Source organism: Mastomys coucha, unplaced genomic scaffold, assembly GCF_008632895.1.
Source record: "Mastomys coucha isolate ucsf_1 unplaced genomic scaffold, UCSF_Mcou_1 pScaffold1, whole genome shotgun sequence".
Lineage (NCBI taxonomy): Eukaryota > Metazoa > Chordata > Mammalia > Rodentia > Muridae > Mastomys > Mastomys coucha.
In genome coordinates this window covers 78,881,465-78,899,750 of record NW_022196891.1, presented here as the reverse complement: position 1 = coordinate 78,899,750, position 18,286 = coordinate 78,881,465, and the positions used below count along the sequence as shown (strand labels likewise).

General features: G+C 41.3%; 1 protein-coding gene and 1 long non-coding RNA gene across 23 annotated transcripts in view; one reads left to right on the top strand and one right to left on the bottom strand.

Annotated features, from left to right (window-relative positions):
- The window catches only part of LOC116068046, a 3,108-nt gene extending 93 nt beyond the window's left edge, over positions 1–3,015 (bottom strand). The window contains exon 1 of the long non-coding RNA XR_004109415.1: positions 2,868–3,015. This is a non-coding gene — a long non-coding RNA (uncharacterized LOC116068046). The remainder of the gene's footprint in view (positions 1–2,867) is intronic.
- Positions 1–12,914, top strand: part of Enah (ENAH actin regulator) — a 119,582-nt gene extending 106,668 nt beyond the window's left edge. For 13 of the 22 annotated variants that reach the window (XM_031337058.1, XM_031337113.1, XM_031336998.1 and 10 more), the window contains 5 exons: positions 1,750–1,816; positions 3,465–3,527; positions 7,068–7,146; positions 9,089–9,146; positions 9,634–12,914. In XM_031337058.1, coding sequence (XP_031192918.1) covers positions 1,750–1,816; positions 3,465–3,527; positions 7,068–7,146; positions 9,089–9,146; positions 9,634–9,671 — 305 coding nt within the window. In that variant the 3' untranslated portion in view covers positions 9,672–12,914. The remainder of the gene's footprint in view (positions 1–1,749; positions 1,817–3,464; positions 3,528–7,067; positions 7,147–9,088; positions 9,147–9,633) is intronic. The other 9 variants (XM_031337073.1, XM_031337066.1, XM_031337122.1 and 6 more) reach the window with 2 other exon arrangements.
- The last annotated feature ends 5,372 nt before the right edge of the window (positions 12,915–18,286 follow it).

Below are 18,286 nucleotides of genomic sequence, written 5' to 3'. Positions count from 1 at the left end.
AAAAAAAAAAAAGATGAGAGTCATATTTATCTGAGGCTATAAAGACAAGTATTTAATATAGTTCGAAATTATATTAACTTAGGAAAATGACAGTAGTAGGTTTTCCACTCAGGTCATTTTCCCACTCAAAAAACTCTTAAGCACAAAAACTCATGAGATGGTAACTGGGAATAATCACCCCGTCCAGTGGGCTATCTTTGAAGGAAATGGTGCTGCGTTAGACACTGCAGAGTGTTTGGGTTGGCTGTGTTCCTCAGAGAAGAGACACCCTACCCTCTGCTTCCACGGGGCTGAGTGGATGAACAAAGAGGTGTTAAAAGGGGCTTCTCCCTAATTGAGATTTTGTACCACTTCTACCAACTTGTTCCCTGCTTACACCCTTCTACCCGCGTCATCTCTGATAACATTGGCTCTCTGGTCCCCCTCCCCCTTGCTGCTATATTTCCCTTCCATTATTACTTAGGTTCGTGTGGTAGTTGTATTCTTTTTATTCCATCCATCTTGTCTGTGCTCTGGTTTTTCTTTTTTTGATGTTCTCTTGCTAGCTCTAGAGCCTGCCATTCCTGTGTTCACTGACAGAATGCGTTAGCTATTCCCACACAAAAGGAAAAACGAAATGATGATAAAGTACAGGAAGATCAATGGCAACCCTACGGTTCTTCCCTTAGACGCCTGTCAACAGCAATCCAGAGCCCAAAGCAGGGCTTCAGAGCAGCTTAAATTTAGTTTTGCATACATTTTTGAAGAGACTATAAAGCCACCTGGGGAGACATTAGAAGATGAAACAAAGTTCTTATATAAAACTATACAGTGACATGTGACTTGTATATAGACTTGATTTGAATGTGACTCAAATGCTACTCCTTGTGACAGAGATTCGCTTTTGTCTCAGGTTATCCAGTCAGGTCAATGATAGAGAGCATGAGTAAATCAACCAAATTAGAGAATCACAGTTGAGAGCACCGTAGGTAGGCCCATCATTAGACAGTGTCTCCTGAGCCTCAAGAATTGACTGACTTGTCACATTTATTTGGAGCTGTTTTCGCTAAGAGGGCGAACAGAAACACATCATAGATTATGTTTTTTATTTACTGTTGGCACAGAAAAGTTTAGTCTGTTTGAATTTATTAGATTTTAGTATAAATTATACTAATTTCTTTATCATGTTTATTACCATTTATCATTTGGATTATGGAACTGTAATATTTTAGATTTTATAATATATGGGTGTTTTCTTCTTGCTATTTTCCTGTTCTTCCCTCTTCCTCCCTCCCCCCGCCCCCCGGTTGTTGTTTGGCAGTGTTTTTTTGTGTGTGTTTGGCCTTCCTAGAGCTCACTTTGTAGACCAGGCTAGCCTTGAACTCGGATCCACCTGCCCCTGCCTCCTGAGCCTAGGTCTATAAAGGCGTGTGCCGCTGCCGTCACCACCACCTGGCTTTGTTTTGATTTTTTTTTTTTTTTTTTTTTTTTAAGACAGAGTCTCACTGTGTAGTCTTGGCTGCCTGAAACGCAGTATGAAGACCAGGCTAGCCTCAAACTCATAGCACTCTGCCTGCCTCTGCCTCCCACACTTCTGCTTTAAGTTCCCCAGTACTACAGTTTAGAATTCTCACTTCGTAGAGGTTTTGGGGTTGTTTTATTCGTATTACTGCCGTGTGTATAGAGTGATGGTACTATTATGTCTTGTTTCATAACGATTCTGGAAGGATCTGAGACGTGTTTAACCACACTTGTTTCTTATTTTTGAAGAACCAACCAGAAAACCTTGGGAAAGAACAAACACAATGAATGGCAGTAAGTCACCTGTCATCTCCAGGTATTGACTTTCGTTTCTAAGTTTTATGTTACGTGTGTGTCTAAGAAGAAGCTAAGTATTCATATTCAAGAGCACTGTATTCCTATATTGAACAGCTACTGAGTTCATGATATTTTTGCTACTCCAGCTTATCTGATAAATTCTACACATACATTTGTTAACCACATTGACTGATATTTTAGGAGAGTTTCATCCCTTTTAATTTGTTTATTTTTAAAATTCAAATTAAAAGGAAAACCAGTGCAGCAAATAGTAAAATACACCTATCACTGAAACTTAACAAGTAGTTACGTGTCTTAGAGCGTTGCATCTATATGTTTTCTCTCTTACTAGTTTGAAAGAAACTTGCAAGTAAATTGTGTTTGACCCTAAATCCTTTGACAATTCCCCAAAGAAGCAAGGCTATCTGCAACATAACCAGAGTAGAATTACTGCCCCATGGTAATTTAATATTGAACAATTACGAAAATCTGATACAGTAATACAATAATGTCCCTTTAGTCCCTACATAGTTTTAAAAATTGGAATTTTAGAAGAAAAATTTATGCTTTATATTGGAAAATCAGCTAGATATTATAGAGAATGCAAGAGAGCAAACAAGAATTTGCTGTATCTTAGTCCAGTTTTCTAAGTGTGGACTGGAGAAATGGCTTAGTGGTTGTTCTGGCAGATCCAGGTTGAGTTCCTGTACCTATATAGCAGCCAACAACCATCCTGCCACTCCAGTTCCTGGGCGATCAAATGCTGTTTTCTTTCTGGTCTACGAAGGTACTGCATACACTTGCAGGCAAAACACCCGTTTGCATATTATTTAAAAAGTAAACAATCTAGATGTGGCATTCCGTGCACACTTTTTACTCTTAGTGTTCAGAGGCCAACCTGGACTACGTAGAGAGACCCTGTTTCAAAAAAATCAGTCAGTCGAGAGCGTGTCTCAAATATACAGAGCAGTCACCCACCTCTGGCCTCCACATCCACACGCACACATCCACACACACCACAGAAAAGGAAAGGCAGGTTGGAGGTGCGGCTCAGTTGGTAGACCGCTTACCTAACGTACAGAAAGCCCTGCTGTGTTCAATATCCAGCTCTGTTTCAACTGGGCATGGTGTCACATGCCTGTAATCCAGTACTGAGGTGCAGGGATTGGGGTTGAGACAGGAGACAGGTCAAGCTCATCCTCATCCACACGCAGGTTGAGCCAGTCTGGCCTGCATGAAAGAAGGAAAAGATAGTCTTGGAGTTCTCTGTAGCAAGAACATTGTGATGAAAAGGCTTTAAGATGAGGGATAGTTCTGTGGTTTTCAGTCAAAATTGACTGCCACTTATTCTTGATGGGAGAAAATGTTCTTTCCGTGCTCGTGAATGCGTAGTCTGTTGGTTTGATAGTCATCGGATTGCAATGTCTCTGTTTGCGCTCTGATCCCTGGTAAGTGGGTAGCTGCAGCCTACAGAAGTCGCCATTGTGTCCTTATGTAAATTAGTTTCAGAATACTCCTTTACATTTGGTAAAGTAGATATTTTAAGGATAATTAACACCAGTTTTGTTTTTGTTTTGCTTGCTATATAACTATAAATCAGTAGCATCTTGGGAATTATTTTTTCAAGTTCTACTGTATACCCTTTAAATGATTTTTCCCCTTCGTAGACGGGATTCTCCAAGGAAAAATCAGATTGTTTTTGACAACAGGTCCTATGATTCATTACACAGGTATCATCCTGCTGTGACTTTGTGATTTCCGACTTTTCAGTGACATGTCCAGCATAGGGCTGAGCTTTTTCTACCTGGATTGGTAATCACCACAAGGGAGACATTTAGGTTTTTTTCTGTGTTAGCTATAGTTTGACACTTTAAGTAGAACCCTGCTATCGTTTGATAGTCGGATTCATGAGAGCCGGCACGAGGAGGCAAACCATCCTACATTGTCCAGTTGGGAGCTTCAGCATTTTCCTGAAGGCTGTTATCATGATTGTGTGACAGGGCTTTTTAAAAACAGAATTAAAGGTCCTGTGCTGGTTTTTCTAGAACACAGGATAGAATTGTAGCCATAGGGAAGCTCTTAGAATACAGTCCCTGTTTCCTTGATGTAGTACAATGAGTGTCTCTAACAGTGACATCCTGAGCACATTGTTCCTAAATCAACTCAGACCTCAGAATGTTAAACATACAGGTATGGGAGTGGGGCTGAGTGGTCAGCCATGTCCTTAGCACACATATGGCTCTGGGTTCAATCGTAAGCATTGCCCCCAACACCTAATGGGCTGGTGGCCAGGATCAATCATCTCCTTCTTTTCTTTCTTTCTTTTTTTTTTTTTAAGATTTATTTATTATTATATATAAGTACACTGTAGCTGTCTTCAGACACTCCAGAAGAGGGCGTCAGATCTCATTTTGGATGGTTGTGAGCCACCATGTGGTTGCTGGGATTTGAACTCAGGACCTTTGGAAGAGCAGTCAGTGCTCTTACCCACTGAGCCATCTCACCAGCCCTCCTTCTTTCTTAATTGAAAAAAAAGGCATTTTTTTTTTAAAAAACAGTCTGCAGATGCTTTTCAGCTACTTGCAGAATTAATGTGAAAGAGTAGGAAGTTAAATATTGTGGCATCGTAATTTTATAAGCAGATTGTCTAGGTAGTGCTCTCTTAAAGCTAAAAACAAAAAACAAACAAAACACGTGTAGCCAGGTGGCGCACGCCTCTAATCCCAGCACTCAGGAGGCAGAGACAGGTGGATCTCTGAGTCTACAGAGTGAGTTCAGGGACAGCCAGAAACCCTGCATTGAAAAACCAAGAGGGGGAAGAAAAGGAAAGAAAAGGGGGGGGGGGGAACACATGTATTTAAACATGGAATAAACTTGGGTTTTATTCTCAAGGTGAATAGAAAGTAACATAAAGGTACTTGTGTAACGTAAAAAGTTACATAAGGCAAAAAGTAACCCGACATAAAGATGGACATGGTAGCATGTGCCTGTGATCTCAGGATGCTACTAACGCAGGGCTATGAAGTAAGGGTAGGTAGCCTGGACTAGCCTGGACTACATAGTGAGACCTTGTCTCAGATAAATGATTGAATACATAAACCACTGAAATATGTGTATTTTATTAGAAGTATATTAATGTATGCCAGGCACATGGGATATTCTTTAATTCTAGTGTTCTGGAGTCAGAACCAGGATCTCTGTGGGTTTGAGGCCAGCCTGATCTACATAGAGAGTCTCAAGGCATCCAGGGCTACCTAGAGAGATGTATTCAAAAAAGAAAAAAAAAAGAGAGGAAGGAAGGAAGAGAGAAATGTTATAATTTTTTAATGCACATCAGACAATACACATCCTGTTTTATACACAATTACTGAAAACATGAATTAAGTAGTCTGTAGAGAGGCTGTCTGTGTCAGTAAGTAGATCTATAATTGGACTCTAATCAAATTCCTATTTGCTAAAATTTCTTTTATGCCACTGGCAACCAAAATATTTGGCAGGTTTATTTTGCTGACTAGTTAATTTCCCATAAATGCCCAGCCTTTTTTATTTGTCTCTTTGAAGTAGGCTAATTGTTCTGAGCAAAAGGTTTGTTAGGGAAAACCTACTGGAACATAAAGAGAAAAACCAGCAAAATCTTCTCAGTCACGTCACTGCTACCCACACCTGGTGCCAGGATAACGTTCCTTTTAAAAAAAGAAAAAAGAAAAGAAAGTGGTGATTGCTTCCTTCCTTCAGTATGAAAAGTTCCCCCCGAGTCAGTCTGCTGGTGCTGGTGCTGGTGCTGGTGGTGGTGGTGGTGGTGTGGTGGTGAAGGTGGTGAAGGTGGTAGTGGTGGTGGATTGCATGGTAGCATGAATTAATTTTTTTAAATTGCATGTTTGCACAATTGTTTATTAACATTTTAAACTGTTTAATAAATACAGATATGTTTATATACAATAGCATATTTCTTCATTAAGTAGCAGATTGTACCTATTGGTTTGAATGTCAGAAATATTCATTATATATCTTGGGGGAGGGAATCACTAATTGATCTCAGATAGGAAAAATAAAAGCAGATTATTAACAATTTAATTCTGGAAAGCAGAAATAATTAACAAGTATAAAATGCAGTGTGCCAACCCTCAAAAATATTTACTGCACCTGACTGTTACTGTATAAGCAGATACCTCATAAGTTAAAATTGGTAGCTTATTCTTGTTCCATAATAAGCTTTCTAAGCAATAATATGTTTTGATATTAAAGCAGATTAACTAAGTATTTCATCTTCATGAACAATACCTTTGGGTTAGGAGTATCTTATGTGAATTATAAAATACAGCTTTATAGCAAGTTACATATGTTGGGACTTAATGCAGAAACATTTCTAATGTTGGTGCTGTGCAAAATTGAAATACATGGTTGACTAATGGTTTATAAGAATGGTTACTGTTCTAAACCAGAAAATGGAGAAGTGAGTGACTGAAGCTCCAGGTTTCCTACTGAGGGTTTTCTCTTATTTCCAGGATTGGAGAGGGAGCCATGACTGATTTATTTTTGGTGATGGAACTTATCAAATATGCCTAATCCCTAACACTTATTTTACTATGTAAAAATTTTAATAAAAGCTAAATTTTTGAAAGTTCAATTGTAATTGACAGACAGCTTCTGTCTTAGAATTTCCCATTTTTTGTTTTTATTTATTCCATTTTCTTTCTTCTTCTTCTTCAAAGCCGAGTGCACTTATAGACTTACAGGGACTTAGAGTGAATTGGATATAAACATGCTTCTAGCCCAATAGTCAGTTCTCAGCTTTTTGTCTAAATACTTAAAATGGAAATTAGGCTTATGAAATTATTTCTTCCTAGAAACTGTGGCTCAGAACTTACAGACTGGCCTTCGTTAAATATTCTTTCCCTTTATTGATTTGCTTGCTATTTAAAACATGACTGTATGGGCCTTGAGGGTTTCAACTGGTTGCTTTGTTGTGTTCATGGGCAGCATGCCGTGTGTTCTCTGGTACCAGGGGGCGCTGTCTTCTCTCTTCATAAAGGAGTTTCACTGTATTGTCTCCTTTTTCTTTTAATATAGATGATTAAATTGATAAAGTAAAAGTTATTTTCTGTTGCCTGTTCTAATCAGTCCTGAAAATTTGACAATTAACTTTTTAGCAAAATGTGTTTAAGAAATGATTTTAAATCTGGCTTTGGGATGACAAATTTATACTTACTTACAAACTCATTCAATGTTGCAAATATAATTTATCTGTCCTGGCAATTTCTTTTGTACAGACCCAAATCCACACCTTCCTCGCAGCCGAGTGCCAATGGGGTCCAGCCGGAAGGCCTTGACTACGACAGGCTGAAGCAGGTGGGCACGCAGCGGAGCTTTCTTTAAACTTGTTTTTTAGGGAGAGAATGGGAACCTTACCCATACGGGTCCTGGGAGTTCTCTGAAAGTTCACACAGGCACAGATATTTTAGACACATTAATATGGTGTATCCCCGTTCCTTTCTGGTTCGTTGAGCTCCCTTTAAATCCAGCAGCAGGGGAAAGCATAGCTCAAGTGTAAGGGCTGAGCTTGCAGTTCTGTCAGCGGGCTTCTACCTTTCGTTAGCATATTGGCAGTGATAGACCAGACAAACCTGAACAAATGTGATTCTGGCAAGGATCTAAGGAAACGGGCGCCCTCACAAACTTAGGATTTCTAAGAAGCTGTTGGGAAGCAAAGCTTTAACTTCTGACCAGCGAGTGTATTTGAAGTGATTTATAAAAATAGATTGGTGCAAAAGTAAAGGAATTTTAACAGATTGGTAGTCTTTGGCCTCATTTGTATATGAAAAGCTTTTTCTTCAATGAATTTTAGGAGAGAATATAAATTCTTCCTCAAGTGAACAGCATAGCTCATCTAACTTAAGAGCAATTCTTCCAAAAGCAGCTGTTGTTTTTTACCAGTCATTGTCTTTTAAATTTAAGTCTACAGTTGAATCTACACACATATACATACACACACGTATACATTATATATATACACACACAATGATAGTCTCATAAAAAAATGAACAGGTGGGGCTGCAGAGATGGCTCAGCCGTGAAGAGCATCTGCTGCTATGGCAGAGGCCCCAGATCGACTTCCCGACACCCTCTTTTGGTCTGTACAGGCATCAGACACACATGTGATGCACATAAGTCAAATATATGCTCGATGGTCTGACATTTTAATGAATTGTTTCATTTAGTGAATTATTTCTGCTCTCAGGAGCCAGAAGGGGGCGTCAGATCCCCCTAGAACTAAGTTCAAAGGCTTGTGGGCAGCAATTTGGAACCACACCTGGCACCTCTGTAAGAACCAACCCCCCACAATATTTTTAAATAGGAAGTCTGAAATCTGGTGCCTGGTTTACACTCCTAAGCCATCTCATTTCATTCTAACTTCATTGTAAGAGCTCGGCAGGTACGTGTGGCCGCTGCCTGCTGATGCGTCCTTAAAGTAGGACTTGGCAGCTGTGGTGCCAGGAAGTCGCCATTCGTCAAATGAGGTGACAGATTTGCCAAGCGCTGATAATTGTCCAGCAACCTCTTCCTTGAAACTTTAGTATGTGTCGCCTCTCGGGAAGCTGCCAGAGGGCTGGGCATTGCAGCCATCTGGGTTGACCTCCTCTGCCTGACCGTTTAAGTGCTAGCCTTTCTATCTCATATCTTACTAGGCCGGAATAAGCAAAGGTGGGTAAGGAGGAAATGATGTAACAGATTTTACCAAGGCCAGTTCTTTTCTAAGAAATAGAATTGGAACTGTGGAATCAAGTGTCGGGGTGTAGGGACCCTGAGGAGATCAGCAGCAGCATGCTCACTTGTGGCTGAGTGTACAGATCTGACCTTGATCCCTGGAGCCCAGCATACCGGGCATGTTGATGCATAGTGTCCTCAGCTCGCTGGCCAGATAGCCTGGCCTACTAGATGAGTTCCACCAGTAAGAGATTGTCTTACAGAAGGGGGTTGGGGCCCTGTCCTTGTAGAATAATATCCAAGACCCCTCTGGGTACATACACATATACCGCCAGGCGGTGGGGGCGCACACCTTTGATCCCAGCACTTGAGAGGCAGAGGCAGGCGGATTTCTGAGTTCAAGGCCAGCCTGGTCTACAGAGTGAGTTCCAGGACAGCCAGGGCTGCACAGAGAAACCCTGTCTCGAGAAACCAAAAAAAGAAAAAGAAAAAAAAGAACTCTGTGTCGTGGTATGATCTCTAACCTTTGTCTTAGCCATCGCTTCATTTTTGTTTTGTTTCCTGATGTTTTCTTTTGATACTGTAGGACATTTTAGATGAAATGAGAAAAGAACTAGCCAAGCTGAAAGAGGAGCTTATTGATGGTGAGTACCTGGCACGGGGCTCCCTGTAGACGGCTTTAAAAATGGCTTCACACTCACTTCCCCCCGGGGTCTAGCCTTTACTTAGGTTGTTGTTAGAAACCTGCTGGTTTCTTACAATTGGAGTTATTTGTGAAAATGAAAATAAACAGATTTCTAAGTGTCGAGTGTAGAATTTGGTGGAATACCAGTCAGGCAGATTTTTCTCAAAGATGAGTCTCTCTACTCGTCCATTGCACCGCACTGCCCTTGTTTTGGAGCCCACAGAACCGGTGTTTTTGTCTTGAATACACAAGGGAGGGGGTAAGTGGACATAGCCATGTGTGATTAGTATCTTTATGAATCAGAGATCTTTACAGTGACGATTTAAATTCTGTTATCTTTTTATGCGGGAGTTCGAACAACCCTGAAGGTTTCTCGGGAATGACTCGTTCACCTGTAGCTCCTTTCTGGTGTATTGATTTTGAAAATCGTTTCTTCCCTGTTGCAGCAATCAGGCAGGAGCTGAGCAAGTCGAACACTGCATAGAGAAGCAAACTAAGGAGGGCCGGGACTTGAATCTGGAGAAAACAAAGATTCCTACAAACAACTCTTAACAACCCCCAAAACTTTTAAGCTGTAAGAAGAAAATGGATACACAGTCAGGAGGGAAACCGTCAACCTCTGAAAACCTTCAGACAGTGACTCTGGCAATCAGCTGTACCCTCCGGTGTGCTGCTTTACTCTGACCTTTTACCACAGGATGGTGAATTGTATTGGAGTTCCCTTAGCAGTACTAACCCGTCAGGCAAGATCACCGTGCATTGAAATATTTTCATGTCTAGATGGGTCTGCACGTTTTCCATAATCCATTGCTAAAATAAAGATGAGAAAGGCTTAAGAGGTTTTTTTCCAGAGGGCGCTGATGAAGAATCTGACTTAGTAAGTTCTGCTGTTGCATTGTAAATGTTTCTCTCAGGTTTGTCTTCCTATCATATTTGATATTCCGTGAACAGTTAAGATCATAAAGTATGGAACAAATGGAACTGTATGTGCTTTCAAAGGGTGGTATTTATAAGAAAGGTCCTAAAACGTTTAGTCCCACTTGAGGAATTTTAGAATGATAGGGAGTCTCTCGGGTTAGCCTTCATGCAATTTTGTAGTTGAGAACATAAAGTCCGTCCAGAAATTACAGTTAGATGCCTTCCTAAATCGTTACAATGCTTTACCAAATCTATGACTTCTATACGACAAACAGTGGTCAAATGTAAAACACTCTATCATAGATTTACTGTAGGTTTTCAACCTTTTTTAGACATATGCATGTGGACGTTTTTATAATGTAATTACAATCACCACAAAGTTAGCTTTTTTAACAGACAATAATGCATGTCACACTAAATGTAGTGGCCTTTTCAAGGCCTACTCCCAGGGAAAATATTTTGTAGAATATGGGGAAGTGGGAGGGAGGGAAGGAATAATTTTTTATTTAAAGTTAATTTCTGCACTATCTTTTTTTTCTCAATTATCTGCATGAACTATAATGAGAAATATTTTGTGACTTTAATCAGTAAACATGTTAACAAAACCAAGTACTTAATCTTTTACATCATGTCTTCAGCTATTTGTATTTTAACCAGCAATTTCAGCTGTCTGAAACATGACCCTGAGCTTCACATGAATTACATCTCAGTGTGGAACTCAAATGTTTGATCACTGAATTTGGCAGTTATTTTCACTAGGTTCCCCCACAGTGCTGCAGGTGTTTGGGTGCGCGCTCTTCCAGCTGCTCCTCGGCCTTCGCTGTGCTAAAATACAAGAAATACCAATAGTGGCAGCAAGTAGGGTCACAGAGATCACTGGGTAGGGACACCAGTGAGGAAGTCTGCAGTTTTCTTTTAATAAAACTAAAGTGAGGCATACGTGATAGGAAGTGTCCGATGCTGTCCACCTTGACTGTGTGTGTGTGTGTGTCTATCTCTGTATGTGTGCACGCACACGGTGGGGGTGGGGGAGAGTGCGTGCATGTGATAGATACGTTCCACTCTTTCATGGAAATTTATAATTGGCAAGATTAAAATAAGGGAGAAAAATTCTATATTATTGTCATGTTAGCATTTTTGGAAAATCTAGGAAATCAGAAATTCTCCAGGCTCTCCATCATGATTTAGGCTTGAGTTATTAATGTGCCATATTTGCTTTGGAATCTTTGGTCATCCAGACTTTTACTAAAAAAATAGTAGAAGGAACCCACTTTCATTTGCTTTCTGGATTTCATGTGTCTCAGCTGTAAAGCAAAGTTTGATGAAAGTAGTCTTCTACATACTGCAGTTTGCAGAGGCGTTTGAATGAGGGGTTTTTGTTAATAGCATCTGTTTCTGTAGAAACTTTAAAGTGTGAGGGATGAGGGAGCGATCCTACGTCAACTCTGTGGCTTTCTCTACCCATCAGTCGTTGTCTCGCGGTGATAGGAAAGGCATTAGAGATGCGGCAAGCGTGTACGCTATTCTAAAAGACGTAGGCATCTCGTTCACTGTCAAACGTTTGATCGCACAACTACTTTGGTCGTGTAGATGTGTACATCCCTTACAGATCTGATCAAAAATCGCTTTTCATTTTGTTGCTAAAGTTAAATAGTCTATAGTAGGTAGAGTACTGGGTCTAAATGGTCCAAAGTGAGACAAAAAAAAAAAAAATGCTGAAGTCAAATGCTGAATCCTAAACAAAGCTGGTTTATGCACTAAACGTTTTGTGCCTTGGTCTAATATTTAACACAATGTAAAAAAGAACTGACATTGGCTCATGCTGTATCTGTATCCTCCATGATAGTACAGTTGTCCCATGAGTAAACATGCTCCTCCCTAGAAGTGGCCTCTTCTATACATCACTGTCACCAGGACAGGCGTGTCATCGCTAGAGATTTCAGTGACTACGATGGGAAACTAAAGCTTGAGTGGTTTACTCCCAAAACTGTTCCTTGGAACCATGTTGTGACGATGGGTTCTTCCTTCTGCGTGTTGACAGTTTAGGGATCCTCTGTGAGGACAGGAAGGCTCCGCTCTCCTCAACACTGTGATCTGACCTGCCACAACTCTACAGGACACTCTGAATGGCTAGCAAGTCAATAGCAAACAAACTGAATGTACAAACCTTAGCGCGGTGCTGAAATCGCTTCAGAATAGTAACCATGATCTCAAGTCTGTTCAGAAATTTACGAGCAGAACGTGTCAATCCGAACTAAGGACAAACGATTGACGAATGTTCAGTCCTCACGCCGCAGGCTTGTTTCCTGTTCAGGTTTTCAGTTCTCTGCTGTTCCCACCATAACTGTTCCATTTAACTCTCCTACACGCTAACTTCATTTGTGCGATGGAAATAAAATTGCAGTATGTACATGTTTTCTTGTTTGTGACACTTAGGTGATGATCTGGAATGATGTGTTAGTTCTTTACCAAGTGATACTGGGTGTAAAATCGGCACCTTCTAAGGCCCAATGCTTCACTGTTTTCAGTTTAAACATCATGTCACTGTTCTTTAAAGATTTCATCCAGGTCGGGAAGAGTGAATAGCACAAGCGGAATATGTAGTCATCCATCTACCTTTTGTTTTGCAGTAGGTGCCGTGTGCCTCTTCTGTCTCACATTCTCCCAGCACAGCTTGACAAGGTGTCTTTTGTAGTCAAGATGGTGAAAAGTATTTTACTCCGTCCTTGTTCTATGACATGGTCATATATATTTCACCTCATTATAGTTCATTTGTTTCTTTATGTAATTTGCATATTAAAGGATATTGCCGAGCAATTAACTTTAAGTGTAGCACTCTGTACCATCTGCAGTGACCTCTTTAGGTTGGCTCTATGTCTGTAAGCCTCAGCACGTTTATCTATTACAAAGTTCCATTTTCAAACTGTCCTCATTAGGAATACAACAATTTGTGTGTGTGTGTGTGTGTGTGTGTGTGTGTGTGTGTGTGTGTGTGTCTTCCCCTCTTTACCAGACCCCAGCCTCTATCTCAAACTCCTGCATCCTCTCTGTGTACTTCCTGTTCCTGGCATTAATTTGCATTTGTAACCATTTTATGTTACTCACTGTTGTGAAAAATGCCAGCTGATTTTTCTCTTTGTCCTAACTTATACTCCTGCTTTATCTACAAATTAAAGTCTCTTAAATCCAAAAATGAATTAAGCAGCAAGTGCTAAGCTTTTCCATTTGCTTGGCTAAAGTTACTATCTCCTAACTTTTACCCATCTTTGCAGCGGTGCTGTGACAGACTCATTTTTTTTACGATTCGGGGCTTGCAAAGGTGAGCTGCAGGACCTGTTCGGTTTCCTCTCGTTGCCATGAGATTTGTTTAAGCCCTTTACCATGGTCTCTAATCCTATGGACATACCTGTAATCCAGCATCCTGAAGACAGGGACAGGAGGATTGTGGATCTGGGGTCAGGCTGGGATGCATAGAGAACCCTTCTCTAAAACAAATCAGTAAAATCCTATGGGTCATAGGCTTAAAAATGACACCATAGAACACAGAGTGTAAAGAAACTCGAAGAGGATGAATGTAAAGCACAGAGTGTAAGAGGGGATGTCTGTCCCTTTATCTCACCAGAAAACTCACTTCTCCTAAAGACAGTCTAGTTTTCACATCCAAACTCAACTTGTTTCTGGTAGCGCCATTTTTGTTTTTAATAGAATTGGTATCAAATCATCTCCCCAGAGCTCTGAGATAGATAGGGATCCTAAGAATTCACTGGAGTTGATGCCTCTGACTGTTTGGTGAGAGCCGTTTACTGTTTTATAAGCTCAGCTCTTTTTTTTTTTTTTTTTTTTTTTTTTTTTTTTAAGTCAAAACTTGTTGTATTAAGGAATCTGGCCGGGCGGTGGTGGCGCACGCCTTTAATCCCAGCACTTGGGAGGCAGAGGCAGGCGGATTTCTGAGTTCGAGGCCAGCCTGGTCTACAGAGTGAGTTCCAGGACAGCCAGGGCTACAGAGAAACCCTGTCTCGAAAAACCAAAAAAAAAAAAAAAAAAGGAATCTGATTAGACAGTTACTCTGGCCAGTGCTTTATGTGAAGATCCTGGAGAACATGTACTTCCAGGAATTGCTTTTGGTTAAGCATACACCTGTTTGACTAAGAAACTAAAATTAGTGATCTCTCAAGAGAAGCCATTTATTTAGGCCAAATATTCTTGGGGTTGAGGGCCGGGGGTATGATAACAGTCTTTCCGTTCCCAACATCAAAATAGGCTGCGGACTAAATCCCACTCCCTTAAGTTTTACCTTGGTGGTTTTTTGAAGTTCCACGACTCTTTTCAAAGCCTCCTTGTGGGTGGAAGTGAGTGTGTGCATGTAGAAACCAGTGTTCGGTCGTGACACCTACCTACTCTGAGACAGGGTCGCGAACTCAGCTAGACCTGCTGGCCCGCGAGCCTCAGGGCTCTTCCTGCCTCTGGCACGTGCTGCTGGGTTTTACTAGCTTGTACCACCACTCCCAGCATTTTTTTGCATGGGTTCTGGGATCTAACTGGTGACCTTGTGCCCGCAAGGGAGGCCCTTTTTTGACTTAGCTAGCTCTCTAGCCCCCCCCCTTTTTTTCTTTATATCTTAATGTTGGAACGATGAAACATTCAAAATTTAAACTGTAAGCTTGATTAGTTGATTAGAAAAGAAAGTAAAATGGTACAGTAAGTTTATAGGGTTGCAGACAGGGGCCTTCTATCGGTACAATACTAATGAGTCGTCACCTCACATAAGGAATGTTGGGCTTTTGGGTAAAAGGGTGAATTTGAAAATTCTAGAAGTATGAACTATGTTAATTTGTAAAGCATCAGACACTGAAAGGCTAAAAAGTGACTTGGCTATTGACTTGGTGTTAAAAAGACTTTTCTACAATCATTGGTTCTATTTGTTGAAATCTAAAGCTAGGGATCATATGAGGAAGAGAGGCCTTGGGAAATGGCTTTTCCTTTCTGTTATTTATAGATGTTGTGTTGTAGAAACTCCCCGAGCCCCTGTAGGTTCCCAGTGCTTGCTCATTAACATACAGAATAAATGAAAACTGAAGCTTTGGTTAAATGTTTGAACCAGAGATCAGTCACTGTAACCTAGCTTGAAGCAAACCCTAGAATCCTGGATAAAGGGGGACCTTGGTCAGGGACCCAAGTAACAGCTGAGAAGGAGCAGAGAGCTTGGCTCACTTGAATTAGGAAACTCAAGAATACTGCTGAGTTCATCACTAAATTCAGCCTTTTCTAAACACAAATTAAACCGAGAGATTCGAATAGAACTTTGCCTTCTAATAAAATTTAAAAATGTCTGTGCACTTCATTAAAGAGCTATTTGTAGGTAACAATCTCCATTTTTTTTTTCTGTAAATCTGTTTTAGCTGTCCCCTCTTGATCCCGGGAAGATTTCTTTAGCAGTAGGTAACAGAGTCCCTCAGAGGAAAATCAAGTGTCTAATACAGGCAGTGGATGATGTTGCCGGTAGATGTGGTGTTAGCCAGTGGTGGTGTCGAAAAGGAAATGATGCTCCAAAGGAAAGAAATGTACATAGATTCTAGCTTGGGGATGCATCTCAGCTGTGGTAGAATTGCGGAGTGTGTGTGAGAGTTGATCCCTAGCATTGAAAAATCGATGCAGTTTTAATCATGAAGTAAATGTAACACGGGAACCTTTTAAAAGTTTGGTACCTAAAAAATTTGAGAGTCAATGTTCTTTGGTCAATTCTGTCTACACAGCCTTCCTTTAAAGCTGTTGCTGTTGTTGCTGCTGCTGCTGTTGTTGTTGTTTAAGATTTTAAACTTGTTTTAGTAGAGATGTAGAAGATTGTCACGTCTCACCTAGATACTGGTGAGTTTTGGCATTTGATATTCTAACCTGTGGAATTTCCCTGAATGTTTTGATCCTCAATTCTGAGGTCTGTCTGTTCTGGGGAATTGTCTAACAATCTTAAAAACCACAAGTCCTTCCTGATGCCAGAGCCACCAGGCCTCTCTTGTTTGTCAGGAGAAATAGAACTGAGCTGACTTCGCCCTTTGGGGACCAACCTTGGTGCATAGTGTGTGGTACCAGCTTTTCACTTTGCCTGGACACACTATATCTCAGAGAAAGGTAATTGGGACAGTCTCAGGATTTAGGGGGGAAAACCAGGTTAAAGTCTAGATATAATTTCTATTTACTCCAGGGGCAGGGAAGAGTTTCAGGAAGGAGTTTGTCTACTTACTCTGGACACCTTGTTTTCACTCGCTGACAGTGAACGTGGGCATCTATGGCTCCTGTGAGACCTCTCAGATGTGTATCTTGTCTCTGGGCCCCTCCTTTGCTGTGCAGTGTGAGCCCTGAAGCAGCCAGCCGTTGACTTGGGACCCTGTGCCAGATTACTCGTGTATACGGTCCCTTCTGCTTTGGAGATTTAGTTGAGTTTCTTCATTCACCTGTCCTCAAGCTGGGATCACTTTCTTATTTCACCCAAGAAACAGAATTATTTTTTTATGCATATGGGTGTTTGACCTGCATGTATATCTGTGCACCACACATGTGCCTGCTGCCTCTGGAGGTCAAAGAAGGGCATCAGATCCCCTGGAACTGGAGTTACAGACAGCGGTGAGCTGCCCTTCGGTTGTTGGAGCTTCTGAAAATACATACAAAGTGCTGTTAATGGCTCGGCCATCTCTCCAGCTCCCTTCTCTCTGATCTTAAAGAGCAGCTCTTGAATGTTTAAAATTACTAGATCGTGTTTGGTGAAATTTTTATATCCTACGTATGAATCAAGAAGTGAGAGCACATGGCCATCCTGAGATCAGGCATTGGTGATTGTCAGCCCCATCTACGTCAGCCGTGTGCTTTCATAAGCTGAAACAACCGGGGACAGCTTTTGGTGACTTCAGTACGAACATGTGCCATCAAAAAGGCCAGTGTTCTCTCGAGGTTCTCTTCAGACCTGGGCTCCACTGAGCTGTCTGGGATAGAGAGTCCCGCGTGCTCTTCTTCTCATGCCTCATGAGCTGTTTCTGCGCTAGCTGACTGCTGAGCCGCTGCGGACAGTACCTTAGCCCTCCTCTTTGCCTGGGGAGAATGCGCCTCAGCTGTGTTACTGTGTCACTAGCAGCTTGAAAAGGTGACAATACATGTCCCTCTCTACCTTCTTTATTATACAAAGTCCGTTCCTTCCTAGCCTCTTGTTTTTAAACTCCAGCTTTACTGCAATTAATTGACTGGCCCCTCTGATAGTGTTCTGATCTCTCGTTTGCTTTTTTCTTTGTTTTGTTTTCTGTTTTTTGTTTGTTTGTTTGTGTTTTTAAAGCAGGGTTTCTCTGTGTAGCCCTGGCTGTCCTGAAACGCTTTGTAGACCAGCCTAGCCTGAAACTCAGATTCCCCCCACCTCTGACTCCTGCGCACCGGGATTAAAGGCGTGCGCTGCGGCCACCTGCCCCATTGCTTGCTTTTTAAGATGAGTGACTAGAAGTTAAGTTTGGGCATCTTGTCTTACTATTGTACTTTTCCTCTGATTCTTTCCTGGTTTATGTGTCGAGATTCGTTTCTCCTTGACAAGACTTGCAAAATTTTCATTGTGTGTGAAGGATCAAGTTATTCCCGTAAATGTAAGCAAGTTATCTTGAGGCGTCTGTAGTTGATACAGAGTTTATCTAATACATAACGGGCATGGGGTACTTTTGAGGCAGCCTCTGTAGCCACCCACTGAGTCTCCGAGGTCCCCCATTGGAAGATAAAAGGCCACTGCATCCATGGCTTATCTAGAACAGAACTTACGGATTCCAGCTAGAAACACTTCAGGGCTTCACCGTGAGAGAAGGTGCGGCACCTCTGCCTGACTCTGCCTGATGACGCCAGCTAGCCTGATGACGTCAGCTAGCTGCTTCCTGGGAAGCCCCTGGCAGTCAGAGCGAGTAGGCCAGTGTGTGGCTTGAAAGCTGTTTCTGACTTTGATTTTGTTTGTTGTTTGTTTGCTTTTTTTTTTCTTTGTTGTTTGTTTTTGAGAGATTTTGGCTGGTCTTGGTTTGGGTGCGGTTTTTGCTCGTTTGTGTTTTGAGAGTTTAGGAAGTCAGTGATGCCTCTTTCTGGCTAAAGAACCAGATTAAATCCTTAAATACATTTTCCTCCTCAGACCTCAACTTGATAAACCAAAAACCATACACTAGAAGAGCA